This window comes from Monodon monoceros, unplaced genomic scaffold, assembly GCF_005190385.1.
Source record: "Monodon monoceros isolate NGI ecotype Baffin Bay Population unplaced genomic scaffold, NGI_Narwhal_1 Super_Scaffold_21, whole genome shotgun sequence".
NCBI lineage: Eukaryota > Metazoa > Chordata > Mammalia > Artiodactyla > Monodontidae > Monodon > Monodon monoceros.
Window position 1 is genome coordinate 172,768,069 of NW_021703778.1, and position 16,164 is coordinate 172,784,232.

At 39.6% G+C, this 16,164-nt stretch overlaps 1 protein-coding gene across 1 annotated transcript in view; it reads left to right on the plus strand.

Moving 5' to 3' along the window:
* TDRD9 (tudor domain containing 9) overlaps window positions 1-16,164 on the plus strand; it is an 85,698-nt gene that overhangs the window by 7,336 nt on the left and 62,198 nt on the right. Inside the window, exon 3 of the mRNA XM_029239270.1 lies at window positions 2,625-2,728. Coding sequence (XP_029095103.1) covers window positions 2,625-2,728 — 104 coding nt within the window. The remainder of the gene's footprint in view (window positions 1-2,624; window positions 2,729-16,164) is intronic.

The following is a 16,164-nucleotide window of genomic DNA, read 5'->3' on the forward strand; positions in this document are numbered from 1 at the left end:
CCAGCGCTGTTTACCGTATGTCCTGATAGGTGTCACTTAGGGTTTCAATGAACCGATACTCAAGATTTAACTCTGTATTAATTTTAAGCCTTACAGAAAAGGTGCTTTATGTAGATTCTGTTATAACTTTTGGAGTCAGAGGGCCTTTGTTAAAATCACAGTTTTATTACCGTGATTAGTCGTGCTGTCATGTGATTACTCAGCACGCTGTCTCGTGTTGCGAGGGAGAAGGTCCTCCTCCTCCAGAGCAGCGGCCTCTTCACCCTGTGGTTGTCTCATCCCTTCCCACCTCCTTAGGGGCCTCGTCTGATTCACTGCCCTCCTCTCCGTGTCTTTCCTAGCATCTTGTCCACATTTAAACGGCACTGAGTCTCTTTCATCTTAAAAGACACCCACGTTAGGTGCGCTGTTTCTCATAGCTTTTGCCAGACTTTGAACTCCCAGTGCCCACTTCTCCACCCTCCCCCCACTCACTGCCACCTCTCAGCCAAGACTGCACCCCGCAGTGTCACTAGTAACCACCTCGTGAAGTCCAGAGCACTCGGCCCTACACCCCCTGAGCTCTCTCTAATATTTGACACTGTTGGCCACTTTGATTTTCTTGAAACTCACCATTCCCTTGGGTCCCATGATGCCCTCCTGGTCTTTCTGTTACCAACTCTGGCTGTTACTTTCAGTGTCCTTTGAAGAGCCCTTTTCATGCTTCATTTTCAACTTTTTTTTTAATTGCCAAAAAACCCTCACAAAACCTGCCCGTAGGAAAGGACATAAAATGTAATCACGAACTGGGATAAATTGTGGCCACCCGTGATCTGCAGCCTGGTCCAGCAGCAGAGCATGGCCCACTCCCCAGGCCTCCCCGTGGGTTCTTTTTGGAGCACACTCCACCACCCTAGAGCATCATTGTTCTATAATTCTGCTTGGTTTTGCTGTAATCCATTTGAAGGGGAATTGGGAGGATGGTGTGGGACGGGTTGCTTCCCGGACAGGCTGGTTGGCCTGGGCGAGGCCGACTGGGATGGAGGCAGACAGGCAGGGCTCCAGGGCCTCAGCTTGGAACAGAAAAATCATGGTCGCTGAACACTGGGCACCGGTGGGTGGGCTGACTGGAGCCACCCTGGCCCCGCCTCTGTGAATAGCAGCGCTTCCCTTCACAGTCCCGCTCCTGACTGAGCATGCCCTCTGCAGTGCACTTCACTCCACTGCCTGCCCACACTGTGCTCTCTGGGAATGCGGAGGCTTGTCTGTCGTGCCTCCTCCTGGTTTCCTCTCCGCAAACAGAAGGGAATGGGTACAGCAGGTCGATGGGTGGGCTGTGACTAGTGTATGTCCTTTGTCACCTGTGTCAAGGCTGGCTTGGAGAAAGCAGGGCTATGTTTGGTATCTTAGCAGTGTGTTCAAAAAATATTCTCTAGGCTTGGATTCTAGAACTCAGTGAAATCACTTGTGAACTGATGTCATGCTTTTCCCACAACTTGTTTGTAGGAAAACAATTCTAGATGGATTTGGATCTACTGTTGGAGTTTGTGAAAAGTATACCTTTTCTTCTATTTCTTTTTTGTCTGGTTGTGTTATGGTAAATACTGGTTATTGTTTGGGTAAAGTAGCAAATTATTTAAAGGTTGAACATCAAGAATGCTTATTCAAAATTATTGATTAAATAAGAGTCAATTTGTCATATTTATATTAGTAGAATTGTAATTTTAATGAAACATGGATTATTTGAATACTAGCTGACTTAATTTACTCTAAGTAAAAATTGGAAAAGGAGTTTCTCCTGAAGTCTTCTGATCTGTTTTTCACAAAATCAAATGTTGTGTCTTTCATACAGTACTTGATAAGTAAAATTATTAAATAAACAAAATAAACAAAAATATTCTTGGTGAAAAAACTCAGTATGGCTATAAAATAGATTTTATGGCAACAATGACATAACCTAATGCTGGATATTCTGGAGAGATATGCAGTGATGGCCTTGGTCCTATGAACACTCTCAGCTCAGACTGGTAATTCTAACCTCACCAGGGAGTCTGTGGATGTGGTTGAACCCCAGTGTTCCAGAGAAGCACCTGAAGGGCAAGTTTAAAGGAACTGGCCTCCATGTGGCTTTGTTTTAATACACAGTTAAAAGTAGTCTAGGGACCCCCTCAAAAAGCTTGGTAGCTATAATATGACATGGTTATATTATTACTGTAAATTGGCAGATACAGATGGGCTGTTGCCTTCTCCCGGTACTTGTGATTTTTAGGGCTACTTTCCACATGATGCTGTTGCAGTCCTCAGGCGCTCTGAGGTCGAGGGCATGAGCACTGCCTCTGACCAGAAGCTCTTCCTGGCTCCACCGGCATTGGGAGCAACTTTTCCTTTGTTTTCGTAATAGATTTCCCACCAGAGGTCTCACTTCTGTACGTGTGGACCCTGACTCCTCCGTTGCTCCCGCGACGTGTGTGCCGTGAGTGTCGGGGCCTTGAGAAGGGCTTGACGCTTAGCATTCACCAGATACTGGCTGCAAACGATGCCGTGTTTGTTCGGGGTATTTGTTATGGTGGTAAACTCGCGGGTCACCCATCCAACCCGAGTTTCCTTGGTGATCCTGTTTTGGCTTTTCCTCTTCCTCTTTCTAGCTTTCTCCTCACCTCTTGGAGGAGCCAGTGATAACCAAGGACATCTATGAAGTCGCTGTCTCCCTCATTCAGATGTTTGATGACTTGGACATGAAGGAGAGTGGGTAAGAGGTGCTCCACGTGGCAGTGTACTTGAATGTATCTGAGAATTAAGAAATCTTTATTCGTTCTGAAGCTTTTTACTGTTTTTATAATAGTAACTGTAGATACTGTTTCAGTAGTCACTGTGTATATTTTAAAATAATGTCAGTATCTTGCAAATTTTTTTACTGGAAACTTCTATTTTAAAGTAGTTAAAATCATGCTAAGAACAGTTTAGGACTGACTGTGTTTAAAGCTAGAAACTGCAGCCTGAAGATAGAATAGTTTTTCCAGACACACAGAAGTCATGTCAGGGCTTCCCTGGTGGCGCGGTGGTCGGGAATCCGCCTGCCATATCAGGGGACATGGGTTCGAGCCCTGGTCCAGGAAGATCTCACATGGCGCGGAGCAACTAAGTCTGTGTGCCACAACTACTGAGCCTGCGCTCTAAAGCCTGCAAGCCACAACTACTGAGCCCATGTGCCACAACTACTGAAGCCCGGGTGCCTGGAGCCCCTGCTCCGCAGCAAGAGAAGCCACCGCAATGAGAAGCCCGTGCACCGCAACGAAGAGTAGCCCCCGCTCACCGCAACTAGAGAAAGCCCACGCGCAGCAACGAAGACCCAACACAGGCAAAAATTAATTAATTAATTAATTAATTAATTTAAAAGTAGAAAGATAAAACCAAAAGCTAATAAAAATCTTTAAAAAGAAAAAAAAAAAAAGGAAGTCATGTCAGTCAAGTCACTCACAGTCCTAAGGTAAAACTCAAAGGACCACATTAGGAGAAACTGTTGAAAGCCTTTCTTTGCCTTTGTTTCCATTTACTGTGAAGATATATTCCCGATTCTAAGCAGTCTCCCACTGTAATCCAGACGTTTTTTCATTTAGCTGGCTGTTTGAAACCTAGAACATATTTATTTTCCCTTAAGGACAATTTTAGGTTCCAAATGGTAGTTAGAGTCTTAATTTTCAAAATATTATACCATATTAAGACCTTTTACTGTGCTCATTTTGCTACAGCTCATAAATACCATTTATAATTGGGACAACAAACAGAATATAGATTCCACCTCCTCATAGTAACCAGCACTCGGTTGCTGGGAAAGCTGTTCTCTTATAGGCCCTAGACACACACAGACATGGTATTTCTCTTCTTTTAGTTGTTAGTTGTGTAACGTAAACATACAGAAAGTGTCAAGGTATTCACTGTCTTTAGTTCCTCCTCAAGGTATTCATTGTCTTACATTCCTGGTGAACAGTACCTTGCAGTGAGGTGGCTGTATTCTGTGCCTTCAGAATAGATTTCCTGCCAGACATTTCACTTTTGTGTGTTCGGATTCTGACTCCCCCGTTTCTCCAGTGCCGGGGTCAGGGATGTGCCAGGATCTGCATGTGTCTGGGGCCTTGAGTAGTGCTTGACACATGAGTTGGAAAATCCAAGTTACATGCAGCTCTGTTTTTAAGCTCCCACAATTTTTTTGTTGTTTTTAATATGATCAGTGTGTTTAGCTTTACTCAGATATATATCATTTTATTCATCATTGTTTCATCTTAGACTTTCCTTTACTTTTTCTAATTTCTTAAGTAACTTTATTAAGGTATAATTTACATATATTAAATATACCCTTTTTTATTGTCTTTCAATATTTTACGATATTTTCCCATAATATTCTGGCTTCTCTTATTATGGTGAGAGGTTACCTTTTGGTTCAGCTGTTCCTTGTAGGTAAATCTGCCTTTGCCTGTTAACTTTCAGCCTCCTTCCTTGTCTTTGTCCTGTGGTTTGACTGCTGTGAATAGGTGTGGCAGTCTTTTCATTGATCTTGCTTGAGGCTCAGTGGACTCAGGGAGTCTGAATGGTGGTGGCTTGGGTGTTGCCCAGCAACCTTTCATCCAGTAGTATCCACTGATGCTCTCTCCTGAGTCATTTGTACATTAGTGAGGTTCTGATTTTATCAGTTGTTCTTATTATTCTCTGAGATTGTTCTATAAAGAGGAATTTTCCTTTTATTACCCTGCCTCTTTTCTCCTTATCTCTCTCTCTTTCCATGTCACAGTGGACTCGTGGATTTTTTTTTTCCGTTTTAAATAGATTTTATTTTTTAGAGCAGTTTTAGGTTCAAGGCAAAATTGAGCAGAAAGTACAAATAGTTCCTGTGTACCCCCTTTCCTACAGATGCACAGCCTCCCCTCCTATCAAGTCTCCTACCAGAGTAGCACATTTGTTACAATTGACACATCATTATCACTTAGAGACTATAGTTTAGGGTTCACTCTTAACCCTAAAGATTCCTAGAAATCCTCTGTGCTTGACCTGTTCATCCCTTCCTCCTCCATAACCTCTGGCAATCACTGACTTTTTACTGTCTCCATGGTTTTGCCTTTTCCAGAATGTCATAGAGTTGGAATCGTACATATTGCAGCTTTTAGATTGGCTTCTTTCACTTAGAAATAAGCAGTTAAAGTTCCTCCATGTGTTTTCAGGACTTTTTAGTGCTGAATCATATTTTATCATCTGGATGCACCACAGTCTGTTTACCTGTTCACCTACTGAAGGACATCTTGGTTGCTTTCAAGTTTTGGCAGTTGTGAATAAAGCCACTATAAATATCCAAGTGCAGGTTTTTGTGTGGATGTAAGTTTTCATTTCATTTGAGTAAATACCAACGAGTGCATTCGTTAGATCATATGGTAAGAGTATGTTTAGTTTTGTAAGAAACTGCAAAATTGTGCTCCAAGGTGGCTGCACCGTTTTGCATTCCCACCAGCAATGAACAAGAGTTCCTGTTGCTCCACATCCTCTCCAGCGTTTGGTGCTGTCAGTGTTCTGACGGTTCTAATAGGTATGCAGTGGTATCTTGTTTTAATTTGCATTTCCCTGATGACATATGTTGTGGAGCATCTTTTCATAGGTTTATTTGACATCTGTGTGTCTTATTTGGTGATGTGTCTTTTCAGGGCTTTTGCCCATTTTTTACTTGGATTGTTCATATTCTTATTGTTGAGTTCTAAGAGCATTATATATATATTTAGGATAACAGGTCTTTTTATCATATATGTGTTTTGCAAATGTTTCCTCTTGGTCTGTGGTTTGTCTTCTCATTCTCTTGAGACTCATGGATTTTATTTATTTAAAGTGTCAAAGTTAATCAGTTTTATTTTTTTAACAGTCAGTTGTCCAAAATTTGGCCAGCGGGAGCCTTTGGTAAGTTGGCTCCTGTATTATTTGACGTGACTTCCTTAGTTTTGGGGCATTTATTTGCTTTCTGGCACAAGGTGTTCCAAGCCATTCATCTTGTTCTTTCCCTGCACTAGACCAAGAATCATTTCTCCAAGGAACTGATCCTTGTAGTGAGGAATGTTTTTAGAAAACAGGATTTGGATTCTAAGTGTGCTCATTGCTACTGGGGTGTCTGTCATTGCTTCTAAGTCTTTTCAGTGGCTGTAATTTTATTGAAGTATAGTTGATTTACAATGTTGTGTTAGTTCCAGGTGTACAGCAAAGGGATTCGTGTGTGTGTGTGTAATATATATATATATATATATATATTCTTTTTCAGATTCTTCTCAATTAAAGGTTATATTCCACTGGAGTAATATTTCATTGTATATATGTACCACATCATCTTTATCTGTTCATCTGTCAGTGGACATTTAGGTTGTTTCCATGTCTTGGCTATTTGAATAGTCTGCTGTGAACATAGGGGTGCATGTATCTTTTTGAGTTATAGTTTTGTCTGGATATATGCCCAGGAGTGGGATTGCTCTATCATATGGTAATTCTATTTTTAGTTATTGAAGGAACCTCCATACTCTTCTCCATAGTGGCTGCATCAACTTACATTCCCATTAACAGCGTAGGAGGGTTCCCTTTTCTCCACACCCTCTCCAGCATTTGTTATTTGTAGACTTTTTAATGATGGCCATTCTGACTGGCGTGAGGTGGTACCTCATTGTAGTTTTGACTTGCATTTCTCTAATAATTAGCAATGTTGAACATTTTTTCATGTGCCTGTTGCCCATCTGTATGTCTTCTTTGGAAAAATGTCTATTTGGAAATGTCTATTTCTGCCCATTTTTTGTTTGTTTTTTGTTGTTGTTGGTAATTTATTTTAACTGTCATACATGAAATGATATTTAAACTCAAATTTAATATTGTTCTTTTCTTAGCTTTTCTTTTATATGTTCGTTACTGAACCAAACTCAGGTCTGCTCACCCATGTGCAGTAAAGCCAGTCTACTGACACTGGTTGTGGTGAAGAAAAGTGCAGAGTTTATTGCAGGCGCCAAGCAAGGAGTCCAGGCAGCTAATGCTCAAAAAGCCCGAACTCCTTGAAAGCCTTTAAAGGCTTTTAAAGACCGGTTTTTAAAGATAGGGTGAGGGAGAGTTGTGGGGTGCCTGATCAGCTCGTGGACGCTCGTCTGATTGGTTGTTGATGAGGTAATCGGGAGTCAACATCCTCAGCCTTCTGGTTCCAACTGGTCTGGGGTCTACAGGCTTGTGGTCACCGTGCAGTTAACTTCTTCTACCTGGTGGGGGTTTCAGTATCTGCAAAACAGCTCAAAGGATGTGGCTCAGGATAGTACCTATTGCCCTTGAGGAGGAACTAAAGGTCCTTGACTTTGTTTAATGGCTAAACTATTATTATTTTGTCTTGCTTGACTGTTTTCCTTTGTTTCTGCATTTTTTCACTTCTCTGATTAAATTTGCTCTTTGGAACTCTTGGAAGGCCTAGGAGGCTAAAGTTTTTCTACAAATAAGAGGAAGGTGGAGGACATGGTGTGTGTGTGGGGTGGTTTCTGTCCTGGGAAGGCCCCATAGGGTCCTGCTTGATTACATTTTTAGTGCTTTTCTTAAACACCAAAACTTTTGGTTGCTAAAACATTATTTACTTATTTGTTTTCCCCCATAATATAATAAAAAAATAGTTTAACAAGTAAATAGTGATAGTCCTTCTAAAACTAAACCTGTGAGTGAAGTATAAAACTGCTTTGCTGTTCCTTTTGTTCTTAGAATATATCTCGCTGGATATACAGTCAGAGAGAGCTGTTTTCAAATATTACTTTAAATAATAATTCTCTCTGTTTGGTAACCAGTTTATTTTACACCTAGGTTCATTTGTGTATTAGTTGCCTATTTAAAACATTTTAAAGAACCCTATTTTAATTGATTATTTGCCATAATTTCCTTCCTTCCACTTTTTTGGTTTACTTTGTTACTGTTTTTTAACTATTAAATTGATTGTTATTTTAGTTTCATCCTTTTATTTTATCGATAGAAGTATTTAATCCATGAATTTTTATTTGGTGACTTCTGTGATTGTATCCCATATGTTCTGATATGTAGTGTTTTTGTTATTTTTGAGACAGTCTCGATTTTGGCTTATATTTCCCCTTTGACCCAAGAGAAATTAAAATTTTTTTGATAAAAGGGCCTTTAAGCACTTTTTACTAATAATGTCAAGTTTGATGGAATTGTTATCATAAAATATTATTTGTATTATTTTTGCTTCATGGAACTGAAGTGTTTTTTTTTTTTTTCTGTGATCTAGCACATGGTCAGTTGTCATGAATATTCTGCATGCCCTTGAAATGACAATTTTTATTATCAGAGTGAAAAGTTTGACATATGGTCATAAGTTGCACACTATCCATTATGTTGTTAGCTTTTTAAATGTATTTATTTTTTTAGAATTTTTTTTTTTGATGTGGACCATGTTTTAAAGTCTTTATTGAATTTGTTACAATACCGCTTCTGCTTTATATTTTGGTTTTTTGGCCCCAAGGCATGTGGGATCTCAGCTCCCCGACCAGGGATCAAACCAGCACCCCCTGCATTGGAAGGCGAAGTCTTAACCACTGGACCGCCAGGGAGGTCCCTAAATTTATTTTTTGACCCTTGGAATGGTTGTGGAATGAGACTCGTGTGTGAAGTCTCCTCTTATTAGTGTATTTCTGTTTCTCCCTTCATCATGTGTGGTTTCTGCTTTGTGAAGAGGGCTGCTCCAGTCTTTTGCTGCTAGATACTCATAACTGTCACAGTGTCTTGAACTATGGCCTTCTGCATTATACTGTGCCCTTCTTTGCCTTGCTTAATGCTGTGGAGTCTGAATTCTACTTTGTCATATATCAAGATTGCAACTCTTGCTTTCTTTTGTTTGTCTTTACCTCTAAAATCGTTGCCATCCATTTGTTTTCATTTTCTGAATTGCTTAGTGTCTAAGTGTGAGTTTTGCGTATAGCATAGAGTTGGTTTTGCTTTGTGAGCTACTTGAAAATCTTTTTCTTTTGCTCATTGGCTTCAGCCATCCAGGCTTACTGATGTATGACTCATGTGTTCAGCCTCAGATATGTCATATTTATTGCATGGTCCTTCCTTTTCTTTTTATGTTTTGAATTTTTTCTTGGTAGTTAGGGATGTTTATACTTTTGTTTTTTTGTTTACCTTTAATACCTTTATATAAGGCCCATATGTTACATAGGCTTCTTATATTTGGGTTTTTTTCCCAATTTTTTTAAACTGACATATAGTTGATTTACAATATTGTGTTTTAGGTATACAGCATATTGATTCAGTTTTATATATGTGTGTGTGTGTGTGTGTGTGTGTGTGTGTGTATGTATATATATACTTTTTCAGGTTCTTTTCCCTTGTAGGTTATTACAAAATATTGAGTATAGTTCCTTGTGCTATACAGTAATTCCTTGTTAGTTATCTATTTTTTTTTGAATTTTATTTATTTTTTTATATAGCAGGTTCTTATTAGTCATCCATTTCATACACATCAGTGTACACATGTCCATCCCAATCTCCAAGTTCAGCACACGCCCCCCCCCCCCCCCCCACTGCTTTCCCCCCTTGGTGTCCATATGTTTGTTCTCTACATCTGTGTCTCTATTTCTGCCCTGCAGACCAGTTCATTGGTACCATTTTTCTAGGTTCCACATATATGTGTTAATATGCCATATTTTTTTTTCTCTTTCTGACTTCGCTCTGTATGACAGTCTCTAGATTCATCCACATCTCTACAAAGGACCCAATTTCATTCCTTTTTATGGCTGAGTAATATTCCATTGTATATATGTACCACATCTTTATCCACTCGTCTGTCAATGGGCATTTAGGTTGCTTCCGTGACCTGACTATTGTAAATAGTGCTGCAGTGAACATTGGGGTGCATGTGTCTTTTTGAATTGTGGTTTTCTCTGGGTATATGCCCAGTAGTGGGATTGCTGGGTCATATGGTAATTCTGTTTTTAGTTTTTGAAGGAACCACCATACTGTTCTCTGTAGTGGCTGTATCAATTTACATTCCCACCAACAGTGCAAGAGAATTCCCTTTTCTCCACACCCTCTCCAGCATTCGTTGTTTGTAGATTTTCTGATGATGCCCATTCTAACTGGTGTGAGGTGATACCTGATTGTAGTTTTGATTTGCATTTCTCTAATAATTACTGATTTTAAACAGCTTTTCATGTGTTCCTTGGCCATCTGTATGTCCTCTTTGGAGAAATGTCTATTTAGGTCTTCTGCCCATTTTTTGATTGGGTTGTTTGTTTTTTTTAATATTGAGCTGCATGAGCTGTTTGTATATTTTGGAGATTAATCCCTTGATTTGTTTGCAAATATTTTTTCCCATTCTGAGGGTTGTCTTTTCGTCTTGTTTGTAGTTTCCTATGCTTTGCAAAAGCTTTGGAGTTTCATTAGATCCCATTTGTTTATTTAATTTAATTTATTTATTATTATTTTTTTTTGCGGTATGCGGGCCTCTCACTGCTGTGGCCTCTCCCGTTGTGGAGCACAGGCTCCAGATGCGTAGGCTCAGCGGCCATGGCTCACGGGCCCAGCCGCTTCACGGCATGTGGGATCTTCCCAGACTGGGGCACGAACCCATGTCCCCTGCATCGGCAGGCGGACTCTCAACCACTGCACCACCAGGGAAGCCCCCATTTGTTTATTTTTGTTTTTATTTCCATTACTCTAGGAGGTGGATCAAAAAAGATCTTGCTGTGATTTATGTCAAAGAGTGTTCTTCCTATGTTTTCCTCTAAGAGTTTTATAGTGTCCAGTCTTACATTTAGGTCTCTAATCCATTTTGAGTTTATTTTTGTGTATGGTGTTAGGGAGTGTTCTAATTTCATTCTTTTATTATGTAGCTGTCCAGTTTTCCCAGCACCACTTACTGTCTTCTCTCCATTGTATATCCTTGCCTTCTTTGTCATAGATTAGTTGACCGTAGGTGCGTGGGTTTATCTCTGTGCTTTCTATCCTGTTCCATTGATCTATATTTCTGCTTTTGTGCCAGTACCATATTGTCTTGATTACTGTAGCTTTGTAGTATAGTCTCAAGTCAGGGATTCTGATTCCTCCAGCTCTGTTTTTTTCCCTCAAGACTGCTTTGACTATTCGGGGTCTTTTGTGTCTCCATACAAATTTTAAGATTTTTTGTTCTAGTTCTGTAAAAAATTGCCAATGGTAATTTGATAGGGATTGCATTGAATCTGTAGATTGCTTTGGGTAGTATAGTCATTTTCACAATATTGATTCTTCCAATCCAAGAACATGGTATATCTCTCCATCCGTTGGTATCATCTTTAATTTCTTTCAACAGAGTCTTATAGTTTTCTGCATACAGGTCTTTTTTCTCCCTAGGTTGGTTTATTCCTAGGTATTTTACTCTTTGTTGCAGTGGTAAATGAGAGTGTTTCCTTAATCTCTTTCTGATCTTTCATTGTTGGTGTATAGGAATGCAAGAGATTTCTGTGCCTTAATTTTGTATCCTGCAACTTTACCAAATTCACTGATTAGCTCTAGTAGTTTTCTGTGGCATCTTTAGGATTCTCTGCATATAGTATCATGTCATCTGCAGACAGTGCCAGTTTTACTTCTTTTCCAATTTGTATTCCTTTTATATCTTTTTCTTCTCTGATTGCTGTGGCTAGGACTTCCAAAACTGTGTTGAATAATAGTGATGAGAGTGGACATCCTTGTCTTGTTCCTGATCTTAGAGGAAATGCTTTCAGTTTTTCACCATTGAGAATGATGTTCACTGTGGGTTTGACATATATGGCCTTTATTATGTTGAGGTAGGTTCCCTCTATGCCCACTTTCTGGAGAGTTTTTATCATAAATGGGTGTTGAATTTTGTCAAAAGCTTTTTCTGCATCTGTTGAGATGATCATATGGTTTTTCTCCTTCAGTTTGTGAATATGGTGTATCACATTGATTGATATGCGTATATTGAAGAATCCTTGCATCCCTGGGATAAATCCCACTTGATCATGGTGTATGATCCTTTTAATTGTTGTTGGATTCTGTTTGCTAGTATTTTGTTGAGGATTTTTGCATCTAAATTCATCAGTGATATTGGTCTGTAATTTTCTTTTTTTGTAGTATCTTTCTCTGGTTTTGGTATCAGGCTGAAAGGGGCCTCATAGAATGAGTTTGGGAGTGTTCCTTCCTCTGCAATTTTTTGGAAGAGTTTGAGAAGGATGGGTGTTAGCTCTTCTTTAAATGTTTGATAGAATTCACCTGTGAAGCCATCTGGTCCTGGGCTTTTGTTTGTTGGAAGATTTTTTTTTTTTTTTTGTGGTACGCGGGCCTCTCACTGTTGTGGTCTCTCCCGTTGTGGAGCACAGGCTCCAGACGTGCAGGCTCAGCGGCCATGGCTCCCGGGCCCAGCCACTCCGCGGCACATGGGATCTTCCCACACCGAGGCACAAACCCGTGTCCCCTGCATCGGCAGGTGGACTCTCAACCACTGCGCCACCAGGGAAGCCCGGCAGGCTGACTCTCAACCACTGCACCACCAGGGAAGCCCTTGTTGGAAGATTTTTAATCTTCAATTAAATCTTCAGCTTCAATTTCATTACTTGTGATTGGTCTGTTCATATTTTCTGTTTCTTCCTGATTCAGTCTTGGAGGTTATACCTTTGTAAGAATTTGTCCATTTCTTCCAGATTGTCCATTTTATTGGCATAGAGTTACTTGTAGTAGTCTCTTAGGATGCTTTGTATTTCTGCAGTGTCTGTTGTAACTTCTCCTTTTTCATTTCTAATTTTATTGATTTGAGTCCTCTCTGTCTTTTTCTTTTTTAAAAAATTTATTTATTATTTATTTTTGGCTGTGTTGGGTCTTCATTTCTGTGCGAGGGCTTCCTTGAGTTGCGGCAAGCGGGGGCCACTCTTCATCGCCATGCGCGGGCCTCTCACTATCGTGGCCCCTCTTGTTGCGGAGCACAGGCTCCGTAGTTGTGGCTCACGGGCCAAGTTGCTCCGCGGCATGTGGGATCTTCCCAGACCAGGGCTTGAACCCGTGTCCCCTGCATTGGCAGGCAGATTCTCAACCACTGCACCACCAGGGAAACCCTGTCTTTTTCTTGATGAGTCTGGCTAATGGTTTATCAACTTTGTTTATCTTCTCAAAGAACCAGCTTTTAGTTTTATTGACCTTTGCTATTGTTTTCTTTGTTTCTATTTCATTTATTTCTGCTCTGATCTTTATGATTTCTTTCTTCTGCTAACTTTGGGTTTTGTTTGTTCTTCTTTCTCTAGTTTGTTTAGGTGTAAGGTTAGGTTGTTTATTTGAGATTTTTCTTGCTTCTTGAGGTAGGCTTGTATAGCTATAAACTTCCCTCTTTGAACTGCTTTTGCTGCATCCCATAGGTTTTAGACCGTCATGTTTTAATTACCATTTGTCTCTAGGTAATTTTTGATTTCCTCTTTGATTTCTTCAGTGATCTCTTGGTAATTTAGTAACGTATTGTTTAGCCTCCATGTGTTTGTGTTTTTTATGTTTTTTTCCCCCGTAATTGATTTCTTAATCTCATAGTGTTGTGGTCAGAAAAGATGCTTGATATGATTTCAATTTTCTTAAAGTTACTGAGGCTTGATTTGTGACCCAAGATGTGATCTATCCTGGAGAATGTTCCGTGCGCACTTGAGAAGAAAGTGTAATCTGCTGTTTTTGGATGGAATGTCCTATAAATATCAATTAAATCTATCTGGTCTATTGTGTCATTTAAAGCTTGTGTGTCCTTATTAATTTTCCGTTTGGATGATCTGTCCATTGGCGTAAGTGAGGTGTTAAAGTCCCCCACTATTATTGTGTTACTGTCAGTTTCCTCTTTTATAGGTGTTAGCAGTTGCCTTATGTATTGAGATGCTCCTATGTTGGGTGCATATATATTTATAATTGTTATATCTTCTTCTTGGATTGATCCCTTGATCATTATGTAGTGTCCTTCCTTGTCTCTTGTAACATTCTTTATTATAAAGTCTATTTCATCTGATATGAGTGTTGCTACTCCAGCTTTCTTTTGATTTCCATTTGCATGGAATATCTTTTTCCATCCCCTCACTTGCAGTCTGTATGTGTCCCTAGGTCTGAAGTGGGTCTCTTGTAGACAGCGTATATATGGGTCTTGTTTTTGTATCCATTCAGCAAGCCTGTGTCTTTTGGTTGGAGCATTTAATCCATTCACGTTTAAGGTAGTTATCGATATGTATGTTCCTATTATCATTTTCGTAATTGTTTTGGGTTTGTTTTTTTAGGTCCTTTTCTTCTCTTGTGTTTCCCACTTAGAGAAGTTCCTTTAGCATTTGTTGTAGACCTGGTTTGGTGGTGCTGAATTCTCTTAGCTTTTGCTTGTCTGTAAAACTTCTGATTTCTCCATCGAATCTGAGTGAGATCCTTGCTGGGTAGAGTAATCTTGGTTGTAGGTTCTTCCCTTTTATCACTTTAAGTATATCATGCCACTCCCTTCTGGCTTGTAGAGTTTCTGCTGAGAAATCAGCTGTTAACCTTATGTTAACCTTATGGGAGTTCCCTTGTATGTTATTTGTCATTCTTCCCTTGCTGCTTTCAGTAATTTTTCTTTGTCTTCAGTTTTGCCAGTTTGATTACTATGTGTCCTGGCGTGTTTCTCCTTGGGTTTATCTGGTATGGGACTCTCTGCACTTCCTGGACTTGGGTGGCTATTTCCTTTCCCATGTTAGGGAAGTTTTTGACTATAATCTCTTGAAATATTTCCTCTGGTCCTTTCTCTCTCTCTTCTCCTTCTGGGACCCCTATAATGCGAATGTTGTTGCACGTAATGTTGTCCCAGAGGTTTCTTAGGCTGTCTTCATTTCTTTTCATTCTTTTTTCTTTACTCTGTTCTGCAGCAGTGAATTCCACCATTCTGTCTTCCAGGTCACTTATCCATTCTTCTGCCTCAGTTATTCTGCTATTGATTCCTTCTAGTGTATTTTTCATTTCAGTTATTGTGTTGTTCATCTCTGTTTGTTTGTTCTTTAATTCTTCTAGGTCTTTGTTAAATATTTCTTGCATCTTCTTGATCTTTGCCTCCGTTCTTTTTCCAAGGTCCTGGATCATCTTCACTCTCATTATTCTGAATTCTTTTTCTGGAAGGTTGCTTATCTCCACTTCATTTTGTCGTTTTTCTGGGGTTTTAAGTTGTTCCTTCATCTGGTACCTAGCCCTCTGCCTTTTCATCTTGTCTCTCTTTCTGTGAATGCGGTTTTTGTTCCACAGGCTGTAGGATTGTAGTTCTTCTTGCTTCCACTGTCTAGCCTCTGGTGGATCTGGTTATCTGTTTTATACATAGTAGTGGGTATGTGTTAATCCCAAACTCCTTATTTATCCCTCCCCCAACCTTTCCCCTTTGGTAACCATAAATTTATTTTCTATGTCTGTGGGTCTATTTCTGTTTTGTGAATAAGTTCACTTATATCTTTTTTTTTTTTTTTTTAGATTCCACATATAAGCAGTATCATATGGTATTTGTCTTTCTCTGTCTGGCTTACTTCACTTAGTATGATAATCTCTAGGTCCATCCATACTGCTGCAAATGGCATTATTTCATTCTTTTTATGGCTGAGTTGTATTCCATTGTATATGTACATGCACCACATCTTTCTTATCCATTCATCTGTCCATGGACATGTTGGTTGCTTCCATGTCTCAGCTATTATAAACAGTGCTGCTCTGAACTTAGGGGTACATTGTATCTTTTCGACTTATAGTTTTCTCCATGCTCAGGAGTGGGATTGCTGGATCATATGGTAGTTCTATTTTTAATTTTCTGAGGCACCTCCATACTGTTTTCCATAGCGGCTGCATCAATTTTAACATTCCCACCAACAGTGTAGGAAGGTTTGCTTTTCTCCACACCCTTTCCAGCATTTGTTATTTGTAGACTTTTTGATGATGGCCATTCTAACCGGAATGAGGTGATACCTCATTGTAGTTTTGACTTGCATTTCTCTAATAATTAGCAATGTTGAGCGTTTTTTCCTATGCCTATTGACCATCTGTATTTCTTCTGGAGATATGTCTCTTTAGGTCTTCTGCCTATTTTGTGATTGGGTTGTTTTTTTGGTATTGAGCTATATGAGCTATTTGTTCATTTTGGAAATTAATCCCTTGTCGGTTGCATTGTTTGAAAATATTTTC